Below are 19,049 nucleotides of genomic sequence, written 5' to 3' on the forward strand. Positions count from 1 at the left end.
ATGCTGCAGTTAGGTTGGCTGCAAAAATATAAACCAAGTGAACTGCTAATCTCTCTTAACTGCTGGGGTGTTAAATTTTAAAAAATAAAGAAGGTCTGTCCCAGTGGGGTTTGTGGTGGAAAATATGAATGCAGCTCTTGCTGGTGAATGTGTTGTATGTGGAGTGATCCCCCCCACACACACACATCTCTGTTTACGATGAACAACAGTCTTGGGTGAAGACGTGTGCATGCACCCAAAAGCTTATACTCAGAATTAAACTGTGCTGTCTTAAAGGTGCCAACTGGACTCCAACTTTGTTCAGAGTGCAGTAGTTATATTTGCAGTGCAGTGAAAACTAATAAGGATTCGTATTTAATGTGCTCAGGTTTTTTTAATCCCATCCTTCCTTCTAATTGCTCAGGAACATGGATGCTCCCTTCCCTCATTTTATCCTCACAACAACCCTACCAGGTAGCTTAGGCTAAGAGAGAGAGAGGGACTGGCTCAAGGTCACCCTTTGAACTTCATGACAGCGGATCTGAACCACTGGCTGTACACTGGTATTCTAACTGCTGACCACTGTAATAACTTCCCAGTTTTGTAAAGTACAATCCTTTTTGTGTTGAACACCAATCCAGGTAAATGTCAAAGCAATCAAATGACCATTTTCACCCTTTTCCAGAAAGGTCGTAAGAACAGGGGACACAGGCAGGAAGTGGAATTGCCATTTGTGGTGGACGTGTCAGAGGACAGAATCAGCTTCCCCCTCTTTCAAAGGACAGGAGCCCCCCCCCCCCATTACCTAGTTTCTAGATCACCTGGGAACCAGAAAACACAGTAATTAGTTGCGGTGGATCCAGTAGCTTAGCTCTAAGAATTCTAATTGGCTAAGTGGTACCAAGGAGCAACAGTCCTAACATAGTCGTTACAGAAACTTCAGGTATAAAATTGAAGTGGTTTTCACTCTAATTTCTAGTGTGGGGGAGGGCTGCTCTCCTCATCTATGGATAACAGCAGCCAGTGACAGTTTTCAACAATCCTGGACACACAGGTTTTATGTGACACTAGTGATTTTCTGTTTCTTTGAGCCACTGAAAGTTTTCCCAGACTCTTCTGACCATTGTTCAGCTGACCTTTAGCTAAACGTAATTAACCAATAAAGAAAGTTCATGCTGTCTCTGGTACAAAGTCCCTCCTAAATAGGGGAGACACTGATTGGATTGTGGGTCGGGGCCTATTGAATTAGTTACCCTCTGAGACCTGACCTTGTAGGCTTTTGTTGTACAAACATTTTACTTAAGCGTTCTTTTAAAGTAAAGCTAATGTGGTTCTCACAGTAATGTTTCAAGGACATTAGAGAAGGGGCCCTCAACCTTTTGTGAGCCTGCGGGCACCTTTGGTAATTCTAACCCAAGGTTGTGGGCACAACCACAAAATGGCTGTCGTGGAAGGCAGAGCCAACCACATAATGGCTGCTGCAGGAGGTGGGGCCAACCACAGAATGTTTGGCAGTGAGGTTATGCCTAACTCTAATAGTAAATTTTCAACATTTCAAGCAGAGGTTCTGCTTAACGGGACACCCTTTTAGATGAACATGTTTATAAAACATTTTCTTGCTCACACACAGCTTCAGTCACACACACTGGAGATCCTGCCACTGCAATGATTGTTGGAGCTGCAGAGCTGATTAGATCTCTAATGACCAATCAGAAGCCCTATTGGGCAAAAAAAAAAACCTGGGTCACACCCACTTTCTGATACACTGGTCCAGGGGCAACACATTGAGGATCCCTGCATTAGAGGACGGAAGCCTGTATGGGACATGCATAGATTGCCACACACTGCAAAAGGGGACTGTCCCATCTCATGGCAGGCACCAGTGAGGGAGGAAGAAAAGAATTAGGAGGTCTACAAGTTAAATATATAAAAATGGGGGTTCTCGGGTTGCTACATTTTGAGAACTGTTGAAGTCAAGCATAAACCTTCACTAATTACTTCCAATAACATCTAAGGATACTGTGCTCTTCTTCTTCTTCTTTTGTATCTTTAGTCACCCTCACTGGATCTCCAGAGCACTGGGAAAAAAATGACTAGTTTTGTCACATTTGCTCGGCATGTTTGGAAACTTTTCGCGACTGAAAGGAAGCCAGGCTGGAAGAATCTCATGCATCTGTTTGCGATCTGCAGTGCTGTTAGTTTAGTATCTAACATGTTCCTGCTCCTAGCTGGGTATTCCTTTCTGGCGGACTATCCCCTCTTTTCCTTGGTCACATCCACAGTCCTCTGGATTATCCTTTCTGTTGGTTTGTGTTCTTCTAGGCACCTCCGCTGCTCTGCTGCTCTCTTCTTCCTTTCCTGTGGGCTGCGTGAAGGAAGGAACGCCTTGATTGCAGCCGGAACCGGTGTAGCGGTCGCTGGGAACCTCCAAAGTATTTTCTACAATTTAAAGCAGTTAGCAGATAGTGTGACGTGTATTCTGGAATCCCAACGTTTCCCCTTCCTCAACCACTATGTTGCAGCAATTTGGTGGATTTACCGTCAGTTCAAGCTTTTGGAGAACCCATTTAAAGACATTGTGTCGGTAGATGGGGAGTTGAGCGTGTTTTACTCCGTTTCAGATGAGAGCTTGAAACTGAAGCTGGAGCATACAAGATGGCGCATCCAGAATTTCACCAGCCAGATTTCTTCTGTTCTTGCCCTGCAGCCATACATGGGCAAAAAAGTCCTTCCTCTTCTGGGGATTGTCTTCATGGTTCTTGGGACGTACCTCTTTGTCCGAAAATTCTTGAACCCCCTCAATGTTAAATTTAAGAATACTTATATCACAAAAGATTTTGTTCGATACAATGAACAGCAGTGGCAGCAACGAAAGCTCTCTGTCTTGCCCCTCAGTAAAGAAGAAAGGAAGGTCTATACAACCATCCCGTCTTTTTGTCAAACGCCCCGGGAAAGGAAACGCACGTTACGCTTTTTTCTCCCTGTGCTTGCTAACCTTTGCATTTGGCTTCTTTTTGCAGCAGTGGATTATTTGCTTTACTGGCTGATTTTTTCAGTGAGCAAGCATCTGCAAGATTTCCCTGAGCTAGAGGTCCATTTGAAATTGTATTACCATGTAAGTATCTTAGCTACCGAACCAGCACTTTCCTCTGGCTTTTATTGCTTTGGATAAAAGTTTAAACTTTTAATAAACTTATGCTAAAAATACAATACTAAAGGCCTGAAAATGGAAAATGGTGGCACTCAGCTGACCCAGAATTTAACTGTCAATAAAAACAGTACTATACAGATATATAAAGGCAATTTGGAACTCCTGTCCTTTGGTCAATCTGAACACTCCAGTGTGGCCATAGGAAAGAGATGCAAAATCTGGGAAGGCCATAGTCCAGTGGTAGAACAGATCCCCTAGCATAGATTGCATGCAGGAGATCTCAAATTCAAGCCCTGGCATAATCAGGATCTCGGGAGCAGGACTGGGAAAGGTCTCTGACTGAGACTGCATAGAGCCACTGCCAATTAAGAGGCGACAGTACTCAGGCAGCTGGACCAATGGATACCCATGAACACACAAAGCTGGTTTATACTGAGTCAGTATTGCCTACTCTGAACTGCAGCAGCTCTCCAGGGTCTCTGCTGGAGGTCTTTCTAGTGTCACCAACCTCCAGGTGGCACTTGGAGATCTCCTGCAACCACAATTGATCTCCAGACAACAACGATCAGTGCCCCTGGAGAAAATAGCTTCTTTGGAGTGTGGGCTGCATGGCATTACACTCTGCTGAAGTCCCTCCTCTCCCCAAAACCTGCCTTCCCCAGGCTCCGCCCCCCTGCCCCCAATCTCCTGGCATTTCTCAGCCCAGAGCTGGCAATCCTAGGTCTTTCACACCACCCACAACCTGGACCTTTCAAGTGGAAATGCTGGAGGTTGCACCTGGGACCTTCTGCATGCCAAGCAGATGCTTTACTGCTGAGCCACAGCCTTTCCCCAACCCAGAATTAGGCAGCTGCCACCTTTTAGCAACTTCAGTGAATTGTCTTGGGAGACAATTAAAGGCCCTTCATTCTGCCCTAGCTTGACCTTGTGACGTGCAAGCAAGAAGTGACATCTAGGCCTAGTCACTCTGGGTGTGGGCAGAAGGACTATGAGGCCGGGAGAACCTGTTGCCACCGTTGCCTCTGTTAGGCAAGGGAAGTGGGACCCAGGCCCCAGGGTTTGTGTTTCTAATTATCCTGGAAAAAGTCTTTTCTCTGCAGTTTGATCTGTAGACATTTAACAGATGAGAGTTGTCACATCATGGCTTAAAAATATTAGCTGCTAACATCTCCATATCAAGCTGCGGTGAAAGGCACAGTGTAAGAGCCAGCCTGGTGTAGTAGCGACAAGTGTCTGAGCCATTCAGCCACGAAGATCACTTGGTGACCCACTTTAGCCTAGCCTAACACACGGGGCTGTTGTGAAGATAAAATGGAGGGAGAGAGAACCACGGATGCCTCCCTGAGCTCCTTAGAGGAACACAGGATAAAAATGCAGTAGATAGATAAATCGGCTGGAGGCTGAGATGAAAAGATTGACGATCCAATTATTTCTATTGCTGCAACAACAACAGCAGGGGGAACTGAAGTCTCCTAAGTTAATTGCGTTTATTGCTTTTAAAAAGCTCTCACCCAGCTTGCCCCACCTGGGTTTTCGGTCCTACACCAATCACGGAATAGGAGGTGGGGGGGAGGAGTGGCGATATTTGTACAAGAGGCTTACTCCTTCAGGGCGCTCCCTATGGTGGAGATTGCAGGCCTAGAGTGTGTTGGTCTGGTGCTGGAGGCTGAGGAGAGTTTGGCAATCTGGCTAGTGTACCGTCCACCTAACGCACCAGCCAGTAGTCTGCCGTCCCTACTGGAGGCCGTAGCAGGCTGGGCGCTGGAGCACCCTAGGTCTTGGGTGACTTCATTGTCTATGCCGATGACGCGACCTCTAGTCAGGCTATGGACCTAGTGGCGTCCATGGCGTTGCTAGGACTCTCCCAATGGGTATCGACCCCCATGCACCAGGCTGGGCACACGCTCGATTTAATCTTCGCAGCGGGGATTACGGTGGACCGGATTACTGAGAAAGCGGTACCATGGTCGGACCACCATGCCCTGAAGGCTCGTGCAAATGTCCCGCCCCAACCCCGTTTAGGCGGCGAGCGGATGATAGGCGGATTTTCCAGGCGCGATCACACAGCAACATCTGGGAAGCGTAGTGCACCCGTGGCTAACCCGTGGCTTCTTGCCGAAGATATGGAGTAAAAAACTAGTACATACGATGTGCTAGTTTCTGGAAAACGCAGGGCAAGGGCGGGCGTCTGATCGCGTTTCCGCTGGAATCCCGTGGCATCCGGCGCCCACCCATGTCCCGTCACAAACCAGATGTGTGTTTTTTTTAAGTCTCCACAGGATGCGGACAAATGCCCACCGGCACACACGCACACTATGATGAGGGGGGGAAATCCCGTTCACCACGGAAGTGGCGCCTAACGATTGCCAGTGTGATCGCGCCACGCTGCTTCTTTGCCGTGCTGCAGGATAGCCATGGGCATACCCACGGGACCTCCATGGGACATGTGATCGGGCTGCTGCACGTTACTTTGCTCCAGGGCAAACAGCCACGCTTCCCCCCTGCATTTTCCGGCCCGTGTGACTGGGACCAATGTATTTTATTTCATGACATAGTTATGGGAGGACACACTGGAAGGAGATGGGCTTGTGCTGTCTGTGGACTGTGGTTGCTGTCTGTAGCTCTGCTCTTTGGATTTCTTGCTTCAGAGGTCATGTTTATTTCAGATCAATGGCTGAATATGAAAGCTGATTAATGGCTGTGTTTGGATATTTCCTTGCAACAGCCACCCAAAACATAGCTGGGGTGATTTGCAAAAGAGCCCCTAAGATCCCCCCCCCAAAAAACACAAAACACATGAGTCATCGGCAGCCTTGCAAATGTGAGAATTTCTAACTGTCACCACAACCCAAGTTCTTTCAGGCTTGCGTTAATTTTTTGTGCCTTTTTGTGCTTCTCAGCAGGTACATTTCCCATTACCTTGTCTTAGAGCTGGCTGTGCTGAGCCATCAGTTTCCCCCCTCCCCCTAAAGAAACCATTTATCCAAGAAGCAATTATAAGAATCTCAGGTGTTCCAGAGAGTAGAGCATTTTGGTTCAGAAACATAACGACTGCATAGCTTCCAAATGACAACTGAACAGGAAGGGATTTAAATAACACCCGCTGCTGGATAAGGAGAAAAGAAATTCCTACCTCCCAGGTGTCTGGATAATTTACTCTTCAAACGGGAAATAAAACAGAAACTCCCCTTGGAGAACACCCACAGGGAAGGATAGACACGAACCACAAAAATTCAGTTTGATTCATGGTTGAGCCACACACCCCACAAACCCAGTCGGCTCACATATGAACCTAACCAGGTTTGTGAGGTCCATGCCTGAACCAGCTGAGCCACTGGGATAGTCTACTCCCACGGCTCAGTTGCTTTGGGCTCTAAACAGGGGTTATTTGGGGGGGGACGCGGGGGGACGCCATCCCCGCGGGTGAGGTGCGGGAGGGCGGGGCCTGGAGCTCCCTGCTGGTGCCCGCTGGAGGTCGCCGCCGGCTGTGGGGAGGACACACTTCCGGTGATGTCAGGGGGTGTGGCATATGTTAATGAGTTATGCTAATGAGTCTCCCTAGCTCTTTTTCTACGAAATGACCCCTGGCTCTAAATAAGCTGAGCCATGGGAGCAGGCTGCCTTGTGGCTCAGCTGTTTCCAATCTAGATTTAAAACGGCTGAGCTGTGGGAGCAGTTTGGTCCGCATGGCTCAGCTGTTTCTGATATTTTGGTGGCGGGGATGTTTTGGCTGCTTTCACAGGGAGAGGAAAGCAGGGGTTTAAATCCCTGATACTTGCTTCTCACGAACTCATGAACCTTCACGAACTGTCTTAAAAGTTTGAGGAGGTTCGTGGTCGGACTGCAGTTCACAAACCACGAACCAGCCAAAAATAATCATGAACAAAGATTCGTGAGCTGGTTCGTGCCCATTCGTACCCCCAGGGATTGCCGCTTCAAATCTCTCATGAGTGATCAATTATTTATTGCAAAGTTGGGCTTTGCTGCCCTGCTTAGTCCCACTTCCCTCCAAGTAGAACCTGTGAGTGTATTTTGGCATAGGCCTCCTCAAAGCTGCAAACCTCCTTTAGCTGCTGCAACGCAAGACAGATAAAATTCATCAGAAGCAGATGGGAAGCTTCTGGGGAGTAAGTGAAGGAGAACGCTAACTGATTGCAGGTTCACAAGCACAGAGCTGCCAAAACTGTTTTCAGTGCCAGAGCTCAGGACTTAGGTATGTGAGCTAACAGAGAGTGCTTTTGAGCATGGGCAGAGTACCTTTCTGTCTTCACCAGCCTACCTTCACATGTACATCTAGGCTTTATGGAAAGAGGGGTCATGGGTGAGTTTACCAGCTGTGCTTGACTCTGCTTGTAGCAACTGAGTATCCCACAAAACTGCATCTTTAGCATAACCTTGGGGAAGCTAGATATTCTGGAAAGAATACAACAGAAATATACGGAGCATACAGGAACATGAGATGTGTTCAAGCCATACTGTGTGAAATCTGTTTGAAAAGCAAGAGCACTATTCAACAACTCAAAATTTTCCATTTTAATATTGTTATTCCTTGCCAACCTAATGCTTTGTAAGCTTATAAATTGCAAGCTGGTGGAGATGGAGAAAGGCTAAGGCTTTCCGTGTTGGATCAGAAGGAAGGTCCATTTAGTCCAGCATTGTCCCCAGCTGTAGCCCACGAAAGGCTTCTGGGAAACCACCAGTCAGGTGTGATGGGGAATACTATCCCCATTGTTAGTCTCTATCCTCAGATGATCAGTGGCCTCCTATGTCTGAAGATGGATGTTCCATTTCCAGTTTTTGTGATTGTCAGCCACTGGCAGCTGCCCTTTCTCAAGAAATTTCATAATAAGTGATCTCTGGCTATGGCGACATTATGCAGCAGTTCTATGAGTTATGTATTTTGTATGCAAAAAGAGTATGTGGCCTACTTCCCTAGCCTGGGGATATCCTTGTTTACTGTCCCCAATTATTTTGACATAATCCAGCAGGCTGGACTAGTTTACTACTGATGCTAGATGGTTTATGAGTAAATGAAAGTGCATTGGTCCTTTCCAATTCTAGCCATGAGAACCTGGTCATTGCTATTTTTACATGCCCCACCAGGTTCCTGCTTTCCCTTTATACTGTTACCCTAGTTTATTCTCATAGCAGTCCTGTGAGGAAAGAGACAGAATGACTTCTTCATGGTCAACTTCATAGTAGAGTTGGGATCCAAGCCCAAGACTCCATGGTCCAAGGCCGAAACTCCATCTCTACTATACCATACTAGTTCTGTTCACTTCCCTCCATTGTATATTTTAACATCTACATCTTGATTTGGGGTGTTCCCCCCACCCGTTAGTCAAATTTCTTAAGGGTAATAGGTACAGTAGGTTCTTGACTTACTACAAGGGATTATTTGGACTACCTAACATGAAGTCCCTTCCAAGCCCAAGGCATATTGCTGTCACTGGACATAACATTTCAGCCATCAAGTCGCTTTCTCCTTGTGGCCTCGAACAGAGAAGAGAAGGGGTGTTCTGGCTCATGAGTGTCCTCCTCCTCCTCTCCTGTGCAGCTGCAGGAGGACAGTGGCAAATCCTCCTCAGCTGTCTTCCTTTTAAAGGCAGCAGTACAATTGGCACATACCCCACTGTGGGTTCCTGACTCTTGCCAAGAGGATTGGCCTCCTGGCAGGAGGCAGGAAGCTGCTGTGTCCACTGGTGCAGCCAGGCCCCACCCTCCCACTGTGGCTGAGCTGCTGCCAATCAGCCGTGTGTCAAGCGGCAGCTTTTGAAAGAGGCTGCTCATGGCTGCAGCCCACCTGACCAAGTAGCAGCTTTCCCTCTGCCCTGTGGGGGTCTGCGGCCAGCCCGCCCCCTTTCCCTGACGGTCTCGTGTCCCATGGGAATTGCCACACCTGCTGCCAGGTGGCTCCTTCGTGTTCTTTCCAGAGGAATAATCCTGGTTTGAGAAATAGCTCAAAAGTGCTTTTGAACAGTGATTAGACATGTGAATGTCCTGTAGATGGAAAGAAAATGCAAAGAACTTTTGGAGAAATCCAACTTCTTTTTTTGTGTATTTGTGTGTGTGTGTGTGCATGCACACACGCACATATGTGTGTATGCCTGGAAGTCACAGTTGACTTCTGGCAACCCCTAGTGGGGCTTGGACGTCTCAGAGAGGTGGCTTACTATTCGCCTGCCTCTCCATCCCAGCCCCGGTATTCCTTGGAGGTCTCCCTTCCAAGTACTTGCCAGGGTTGGCTCTGTTTAGCTTCTGAGATCTGATGAGATTGGGCTTGCCTGGGAATATCCAGGTCAGGGCAAGAAATCCAACTTCTGAGTGGTACGATGAAATTTCCAAAGTATTGTGTATGAGTTGTTTCATTATGGGAGCAACGGGAGCCAGCTCTGTTGCATAACTTTTGTTTCCATTTCTCTTTTACAGAAAAATGCTGATAAATTTATCTTCAACAGCGGGGAGATCATTAACAATACAACTTCCTTTAAGATTCCTCTCTTCGAGCACGCCTGTATTCCCAAACCAAAATTTGCCCTCGCTGACACATGGATCCAGTTAGCTGTCATCGTCTTCTTTTTAGCCGTGCTTGGGCTGTTGGCCTCTGCCTTTACACAGCTTAAAATACTTGTGACAACGTCATTCTTTCCTCGCACAGGCATGAAACGGATAGAGTATCTGCATGCAAAGTTATTAAACAGAAGATCAAAACTTGCTGAGCAAAACACAAAAAGGAAACTGAATTCATTTGCAATGGTAAACAGCTTGGAATGCAATGCTAGGTCTGAATATTATATTTATAGTCCAGGCCTGTGATCTGCCCTGTGTACGCTACATCTACCAGGAGTAGGCAAAAGGGTCCCAGATTCTTGTGCAGAGAACAGACTTGGTTCTAGGTGCAGGGTTAGAGTGGCCACAGCCATGCATACTAATGTGCTGCACTCACTACCACAAAAACAGAAAATGTAGCTCCAATGCACATGTTTTTGGACAAACATGAAAGTTACTTATGTGTGGACTGCTGCTGTGCCAGTCTGGTAATACATCTGTTACAAAAGTTGGAGCACCTTTCCTATTAGGACAGGCTGGAGATTCTGGGGCTTTTCAGTCTAGAAAAAAGAGGTTTATGAAATTATGCAAGTGGATAGAGGGAACTTTGTCTTCCCCTTCCATAATACGAGAACTCAGGGAAATTGTTGGGAAATAGATTCAGGACAGACAAAAGAAAGTCCTGCTTTACTCAAGAAATAACTAAGACGAAGAAGAAGAGGAAGAGATTGGATTTATACCCCACCCTTCACTACCCAAAGGAGTCTCAGAGCGGCTTACAAACTCCTTTCCCTTCCCCTCCCCACAACAGACACCCTGTGAGGTAGGTGGGGCTGAGAGACCTCTGACAGAAACTGCTCTTTTTTTCAAGAACAGCTCTTGTCAGAACTATGGCTTGCCCAAGATCATCCAGCAGGTGCAAGGGGAGGCGTGGGGGCTCAAACCCAGTTCTCCCAAATTAGAATCTGTGACGCACTTAACCACTACACCAAACTGGCTCTGTGGAATTCACTGCCAGTGGATGCCGTGATGGCCACAAGCATGGATGGCTTTAAAAGGGGGTTGGATTCACAGAAGAGAGGTCCATCGACTGGTCCTACCCAAGGGAACTTCCATACACAGAGGCAGCAAACCTCCAAATATCAGTGTTGGGCGGCGGCAGCATGGGAGAACCTTGGCCTCTATGCTGTTCGTTTGGCCCTCCACAGGAACTGATTGACTGCTGTGTGAAACAGTATGCTGGATTAGATGGACCAGTGGGTCTGATCAGTTCTTATGTAAAGTGATGGTTGAGCTCATTTTCATACTCATCGCCCAGACCAAATCACTGCCATAATGGCTTTGGAGGGCTGAAGTGAGACATACAAGCTTAACTTCCTGAACTAGTCCCCCTCTATCCTGGATGAAGGACGGACAAGGAGCGGGCTTGAGAGGAATACTATACTTCCTTTGCTATCCTCTCCATCAAAGCAGGAAGGAGTAAGCACAGTTTCCACATTGTTCTGTACAGAGCAGAAAGGGCACTAGCCTCCTCCTCATCCCTTCCACTTCTGCAATATAACAATGGCTATTCACTTGTTTTTTTTTTAAAAAAATAACTAGTTTTCCTTTCCCCTCAGCTACACTTCTGGTTCCCCATCCTCCAGGCTATGAGAAATGTCCAGAAGGAAGCCTCAGAGCTGACCAAAGACAGCTGTGTTTAACAACATAAGGAAAATCTTTACAGAAATTCATGGTTGTGTGAGTGGACCAGTGGCCTTGTACATTTGATTTTTTAAAAAATTGATATTTGCTTCCAATGCAATTTTGAATTCATAAAAATGTTCAGACTTGGAGCTTAATTTGCTCTGTTGTCCTGCTAACTGTAAATAATACCTCTGTGCCTCACGCATTTTAACCTTCTTGTGCCTTTTTCTTAATCCCTCCATGTCCCTTTCTTCTGCCTCTCTCTCGCCTGTGCCACACTGCTCTTTTGTGTGGGTGGATATTTTCTTTCCCTGTGATATATCTATCATCACCCAAGAGTCTCTGTCCCTCCAGCCACCTTCCCCTTCATGTTTTATTTTTCACAGATGAAAGAACTTTAGGCTTTCAATTCAACATGAACAGACGTAAATCTGAAATGAAAGGTTTTAGTTTTACAAGGCCAATTAGGGTTACTGGCATCTTTTCTTATGTTGCTCCTAGTGATGCTGTGGCCTTACGCTCCCCTCCTCCGTTTTGGTGTGCGAGAGTGACGTTGCTTACAGAAAGCCTCGGCTTGCCCCTTTGACTCACCCATTCCACCCACACTCTGAAATGCAGAACTTGAATTTTTTTTTTGTTTTTTAAGGCCGAGAGATAAAAACGTTGAGCTTACTGTGTGTGTGGGGGAAAAATCTCCAAAGTAGATCAGCTGCAGTTTGAAAAATTAATGAAGGGCTGCCCCAGTTGTCTTTGGATGGCAATCAAAATGGTCAGGGTCTGTGGCACTGAGGGTTTAGAAGCATGACTTACATGAAATGAACAGTGGCGATGGGTGTTGATGTTCTCTTGTGTCATGTTTTCCTGTGCTGGCAGCATATGCATTTGTGGCTGAGGGCAGGGATTTGCAAGCAGAAGGTTGCGCTTCCCAAGGAACTTGGAGTGTGAGGGTGGCTGGGGACGAGTTGAAAGGAGGAGTATTTATTTCCAGGCACGGCAACAGGACAGCAGTTGCAACACAGCATGTCACAGTTTAGTGGGAGAGCCTATCTGTGGCCCGTGAGAAATCACAGCTTCAAGTTCATCTCGCTGTCATTAAAGGATCAGGGCTGGAAACATTTCTGCCAGAGGCTGGCAAGTTACTAGCCGTTAAAAGAGATAAAAAGCTTTATTTACTTTGCTTATATCCTGCCTTTCTGCCCAAAGGGATCCCAAAGGAGGTTACCACTGTTCTCCTCTTCTCCATTCTATCCTCACAACAACCCTGTGAGGTAGGTTAGGCTGAGGGCATGTGACTGGCCCGAGGGTCACCCAGCAAACTTCCATGGCAGAGTGAGGGTTCAAATCTCTCAGATCTTAGCCAGACACTCTAACTTAGTTGTACTTACCTTGCAGCATGTGAAGAACCACAGCTGCAATTTCCTTCAACCAAAACAGCCACATTTACTTCCATTCCTGGCATGAGGCCTGTACCTCAGGGAGGCTCAGAGCTTACCCATTCCTTTGGCAGTGGCTATTGCAAGGTGGAAGCAACCTGTCAATCACAAGCCCCACCACTGAGTGCCACTGCTCTAACCACTACATCACACGGGTTGTCTGCCCTACAGTATGTTGGAAAATGGGCTATAAGGGCCAGAACTGAATGGCAATCAGGGCATGTGTTCCACTTGTGGTTGTTATTCATATGTGTGTGTGTGTGAGAGAGAGAGAGAGAGAGTGTGTGTGTGTGTGTGTGAGAGAGAGAGAGAGAGAGAGATCTCCACACTGGATAAGCTCCAATGGTATGATACTAATTATTTTAGCTGCCATCAACCAGAAAGAAATCTGTGAAGTGGTTTACTCTGTCACAGGAGAACCAAAGTGGATGAGAGACAAGTCAAAGCAAAGGTTGCATAGAAATGTGCAAGCCGCTAAACACTTTAATGAAATCTGAACGGTACATATAGGGTAACTCTTTTACAGCTTCCTGGTCCAATAGCTTGTTTCATTTTTTGCATTCCTTGACCATGAGGATTATGTCAATACATCAACATCTAATACAGATGTGAGTCCCTGCATCTTCATATACGTCTGAGTGGATATCAAAGATGATTCCAGTGTTTACATGGTGTTCTCCACACCTGGGATCATCCCTCATTAACTGTGAATCCCTTTGATTAGGTTTCCACAGGGCACACTCACCAGGGAAGCAGAAAGCAGAGGAAAAATGTTATTAACTCATTAAGATAAATCAATAATTGTTTTAACAAAGGATAAATCTTTCGAGATTCTTCAAGAGTTGATATAAAAACTGCAGGCTGATATGGCTGCAAAACAGATTACTTAAGTAGGGCGAACAGAATAATTTTCATCTGTTTTGGACCTAAAGAGGGAAGGAAGAAGAGCATATGATGTGATATAATCATTCAAAAAGCAATAGCAGGATGAAAGCATAAATAGCTTGAAAGAATTATTACAGATTTATCACTACTCTACAACTCTAGGTTTTGTTCCTTTGTAGTATATCTATACCACAACCTGCCCCGTCCCTGTTTTGCAGAGAAAACATATATTGCAACGAGGCCCAATAACCCACAGTCCTCCCACCTCTCTGCTCCAATTACACTTTTCCTCAGGTGAAAGAAGAATGGAGAATGTCGAAGGGGCCATTTTATTCTTGTTTGTAAGCTCCCTGCCTCAACACCATATTTGGATGCGTGAGACACAAAATAATGCTTTGAGTAACTGATCTTAAGCTACAGTTAATTTTTTCCTTCAGCAGAATAATTCTGTTGCACAAGCTGAGTTTTTGTCTTTAAAAGAAGCTCTTAAGGCATCTGGACTTTTCTTCCTACTGCCTCTTCTGACGGTTTCTGATGAACTGTGAAAAAAGGCTTCACTGAAAGGAACAACACCGGGAATTTTAATTAGAATGGAAAAGTAAGAATCAAAAAGTGCTCAGGTTCCTTCCACCACAGTTGCCTTTTCCACAAAAGGAATAATCTGCCCATCCTTGCTTCCTTCATGGAGTTGTAGATTGTATATGGGGAGGGGAAGGGAAGTATCATTTTTTTTAATGAAAAAGAAATATTCCTGTGTTGAATTTTCCCTCAGGTTTGGGGGTTTAATATTACTAAAACTGGAGGGAAAGCTATGTTGTATTGTAGAGCATAAAAACAACAACAAAAATGGAACCCTTATAAAACTAAAGTCTTATTTGTCAAAAATATAATCTCTACTTTTAACATTTTTTATATTGCATGAGAACTACAGTCTTCCACAACATAAATATATTTAAAAACATTTAAAATTAGCCCCCCTTTGTGCAGAACAACATCCTAAAAATAAAAAAGAGTATTTGTCAGCATTAAAAACATCGATTTTGAAGGGTTTCCCCTTCCCAGTGTGCTGCTGTGCTTCTACTTTGTACCACACCAGGGGCATTTGTGTGTTTTTCCTGCATGGGACATGTCCACACAGTATGAATTAAACTGACTTTTACTGTAATTTGCTTCCCACAGAAGATCCTAGTAGGTGCAGTTTTGGAAGGACAGTGTGTTACCTGCTGCCCCTTATAAATAAAGTGTTCATTTATTAGCCACACTTCTTACAGAAACGTTCCATAGAAACTACAGTGTTTAGGTTTCTTTAGGCGGGAAGTATCTGAATGGTTAAAATTTGTAATAAAACATGCTTTTCCTAAAAAGATACTGTAAATACAAGCCTCTTAATCCAGCAAAGAAGTATTGCAATGTGGATGGTGATAAGGCCATCTAGGGCTGTTGGTATTTGTACTTGGTCATGGATTGAGCCCCACCAGCTTACACTGACGGAATGAGACATTTACCTGCAGAAACTGAGCTACTGTGCGGTATTTATTTTTGTGCTGGAATGAGCGAAATCACTTTGCCTGCATATGGGGCCCGCTGGACAGGGACAGGCTGACAGACCTGCAATAAAACATATATATACATATATATATTTTAAAAAGATGTTCCATTTTTCTTTCTTAGAAACTAAAACCAACATAACTGACTATATACTTTGTTACAAGCATCAGTCTATAGTGGACATTTCTCACCCGGCTGCTCTCATTCTGGCCTCTCTAAAACAGATGTTTGGGGATCCACCTGTGCATGAACCAATCAGGCTCTACATTCAAGAACTGCACTCAGGGCTCTTTGAAGTACACTCCTGAATCTACCATTTCTGTTTGCTTGGAAATCTCCACTGATCAACTGCACAATTGCAAATGATAATTTATTTGACTATGATTTCCCTAAATGAGCTGAGGCCATGTGATGGACAGATCTTTTTAAAGCATATTAATGAATATGTAAAGGAAGGACGGTTAGGGGTAATGTAAATTATTGCTTCTGAATTCATTGCCTTTCAGTAACTTCAACATAACTTGATATAATAAACTGTTCGCACTTCCTTTATCTATGTGGTGTTTTCTGTTAAAGAGATAGACATGCTTACCAGAACATGCCCTCTATGTAGGACACTAGCTTTCCATTTAGGACAAGATGTCAAACGGGTGATGTATCTGAATCATACTGAAGCTGACAGCCTGTAAGGAATCATGGTGTGTGTGGTGGGAAAGAGAAATAAAACTGGGGGGAGGGGAATTTCCCATGTGCCAAATGTCCTCTTATAGGATATTATAAACTCCAAGGGGTTCAAGCAGCCTAATTCCCTGAACCCCTCTCTATTTTCCTCCCATCCAAGAATAGGGCTACATAAAAACCCCTCTCAGTTCACCACTGGTGTAGTGTTTTCCCCTGCCATCAGTGAAAGCCAGTCATCAGTAGGGCGAGAAGACAGGGAGGTAGTAGCTATAGCTGCTGAAACAATCTCTGTTCAGGCCCTGCATGTTTGGTGATGACCGCTTGGGCAGCTGTAACACCACTCTGCAGGTGCCCCATTCTGGCAGTGGCTCTGGAAACCAAGATGGCGGCAACTGCTGATGGATGAGGCTGTCACTTTGTTTGCTTCTGTGGCTACAGCAATTCCTTGAGCCAATGAATGGAGTGGAGTAGTTAGTCCCAAGTCACTGCTTGTCCAGGACCGACTCTCTATCCACTACACCGCTGTAGCTCCACTGTATCAGATGAGAGGTTGGTGTGACCAAGCTTTTTTCAGCCGCTACCCATTGGTTGTGGAATTCTCTCCTTCTAGAGGTACACTTGGCATTATTTTAGCCTTCAAGGCGATCTGAACCCTCCTCTCACCTTGAAATACTTTGATAATCACTGATCAGCATGACTCGTTTTACAGTGAGGCCTTTTGAAATGTGGCTGAGTTGCATTGTTTTTATCATCTATCTTACAACTGCTTTCAGAAGCTGTTGTTTTATCATTCAAATGTTGTTTGGAGAGGCTGCTGTACTTTTAAACCTAATTTAATTTTTTCGTTGATAGAGAGTACTGATTTTTTTATTTACTGAACTTATATTTTATACATAGGCCTACTTTGTAAGCAGGCTTGGGTATTTTCTTTAAACAAAAAGGTGTTCTGACTCTCCCCACCCACCCCCAGCAAAGCTGAAACTATTGTCATTCGGTTATCTATTTACTGCTCCCTTCAAAGCCAGTAACTGAGGGCAAGGCCCTGCTCAGAATCACTGCAACATTAACACTTACGTTTTTGAAATTATGTTCTCCTGTTTTTAAGGGTGGAACTATTTGTTCTGTGATCATCTATAAAGATACAGACCTTTGAAGGGGTAAAAAGCAGCAGAGGGGAGATATCTTTCCGCCCGAAAGAGTACAGGGGAGGATTACTGGGGGGAAAAAACCCCACAATCATTCTTCCCTCCGTCTGACTTCAGAAAATTGTTTGGGGAATTAGTAAAAAGGGAACATGGAAGAAGGGGTAAAAAGCAGCAGAGGGGAGGTATCCCTAACCCGAAAGGGGACAGGGGAGGATTACTGAGCCCCCCCCCCATCATTCTTCCCTCCTTCTGACCTCAGAAAATTATTTGGGGAATTAGTAAAAAGGGAACATGGATTACAGGGTGGGGGTAGGGACAAGAAGATAATGGTGGCAAACAATGAAGGAAAAAGATGTCCAATTTTAAAATCCAAATAAGAATCTTGGTTATTGCTCTGAATAACTTGTGTTATTGGTGTAAATCAGTCACAAGCATTGCTGGTTCATTTGAGTGGTTCAGCATTGCATAAATTCGGTCATTTGCTCCATTACAAAAGAAACCCGGCAACAGAGGAGATAAAACTCCTGCAAGTTCTAGCAGGAATCAAGACATGTGCAAAGTTTATAGAAACAGGGCTCAAAAGAGAGATAAAGGATGAACTCAAACCTGATCTCGCTGTCTGATCCGCTTGTAGACGTATTCAGGGAATGGTTCACGAGGAATGTATCTTCCCTGTCCCGGTGCCACATGGAAGACTCCTTTGTCATAAACCACTTTGCCTTGTGAAATGGTCACAAGTGGCACTCCGTGGCAGACCATTCCTTCAAATATATTGAAGTCAATAGCCTGGTGATGTGTCTTTGCTGAGATGGTCCTGCAGTTAGGAAACAAACAAACAATGGTCTTAACCCAGATATTGGAAGTCCACTGAGAAATGAAGTCAGAGTTTTTAAAAGTTAGATGATTAAAGTTACAGTCCTGACAGCCCTTTGAAGTAAATTCCAAGGAAACAAATGGAATTTATTTCTAAGCAAAGGTGTTTAGAAGCTGCTGTTTAAAATGCTGGCTCGAAACTTATTCAAGGGAATTTTTCCTGCACGCCCGCACTGCAATGAACAAGAACTAGGCAAGATAACCATGATGCATGTTCCTGCATAGTTTGCATTTATTTCAGTATGGCCTGTGCAGGAGAACTTCTTTTGGAATACACATGTGCAGGAGAACTTCCTTCTCTGGTCAGCAGCAGCTTTCCAGGGTTTCAGGGAGATATCTTTTATATCTCCTGTAACCTGATCCTTTTAACTGGAGATGCTGGAGACTGAACCCAGGACCTTCTGCATGCAAAGCAGATATTCTGCTACTGACACCTGGGTTTTGGCCACTCTGTGACACAGAGTGTTGGACTGGATGGGCCACTGACTTGATCCAGCATGGCTTCTCTTATATTCTTATGAGCCAGGGCCCCACCCCAATGCAAAGCAGAAGGTTCAATGAATGACTGTAAACAATGAAAGAAAAAAGGAGTTGAAAAATTAAACATAGAATCCCCATATGTATGACGTGTGTGTATTAGTTCAGGCATCACATATGCAGGGGGATCATGCATACTAGCCTAACCATGTGCTTTCAGCCTCAGGACTATAGGCACAGAAGCTGTAAACATATAGGACCCCTTGAAAAGCAGGAGTTGCAGGATGGATCCTGCGTGTACAGTTTAAATGCACATGGGATCTGTGCTGAAAGAGTTGAACAGGTCAAGTGAACAGGGCTAGAGTTTTCAGAAAACCATTAAATGTGGCAAGCCCCCACCCTGCCCCATCTGGTCCCAAAGATCCACTGATCCCCAGAGACAAAATTCTGGGGAAGCTCAATCTGCTGAGCAGGAGGAGGAAGTGAGAAAACCCGTTACAGTGAAATTTGTGGATGGTCAGACACATAGCAAGGATGCTTACGCTCAGGAGGACACGTCACATTAGGAACTGGAATGCAGAGCCCCAAAGCCTGATGCATCAGAACTCTCTCTTCCCCTCTCTTTTGCAGTTGTAGTGAACA

At 45.1% G+C, this 19,049-nt stretch overlaps 2 protein-coding genes across 3 annotated transcripts in view; one reads left to right on the forward strand and one right to left on the reverse strand.

Moving 5' to 3' along the window:
• Nucleotides 1-2,068: 2,068 nt before the first annotated feature.
• DCSTAMP (dendrocyte expressed seven transmembrane protein) lies at nucleotides 2,069-15,472 on the forward strand. Its single transcript, XM_015407287.1, has 4 exons — nucleotides 2,069-3,094; nucleotides 9,560-9,886; nucleotides 11,299-11,419; nucleotides 15,456-15,472. The coding sequence occupies exons 1-3, from the start codon at nucleotides 2,069-2,071 to the stop codon at nucleotides 11,380-11,382; spliced, it is 1,437 nt and encodes a 478-aa protein (XP_015262773.1). The 3' UTR covers nucleotides 11,383-11,419; nucleotides 15,456-15,472.
• DPYS (dihydropyrimidinase) overlaps nucleotides 13,178-19,049 on the reverse strand; it is a 49,088-nt gene continuing 43,216 nt past the window's right edge. For both annotated transcript variants that reach the window (XM_015407286.1, XM_015407285.1), the window contains 3 exons: nucleotides 17,664-17,871; nucleotides 15,189-15,291; nucleotides 13,178-13,724 (listed from right to left, as the gene is read on the reverse strand). In XM_015407286.1, coding sequence (XP_015262772.1) covers nucleotides 15,217-15,291; nucleotides 17,664-17,871 — 283 coding nt within the window. In that variant the 3' untranslated portion in view covers nucleotides 13,178-13,724; nucleotides 15,189-15,216. The remainder of the gene's footprint in view (nucleotides 13,725-15,188; nucleotides 15,292-17,663; nucleotides 17,872-19,049) is intronic.

This window comes from Gekko japonicus, unplaced genomic scaffold, assembly GCF_001447785.1.
Source record: "Gekko japonicus isolate JY-2015 unplaced genomic scaffold, Gekko_japonicus_V1.1 scaffold119, whole genome shotgun sequence".
Taxonomy (NCBI): Eukaryota; Metazoa; Chordata; class Lepidosauria; order Squamata; family Gekkonidae; genus Gekko; species Gekko japonicus.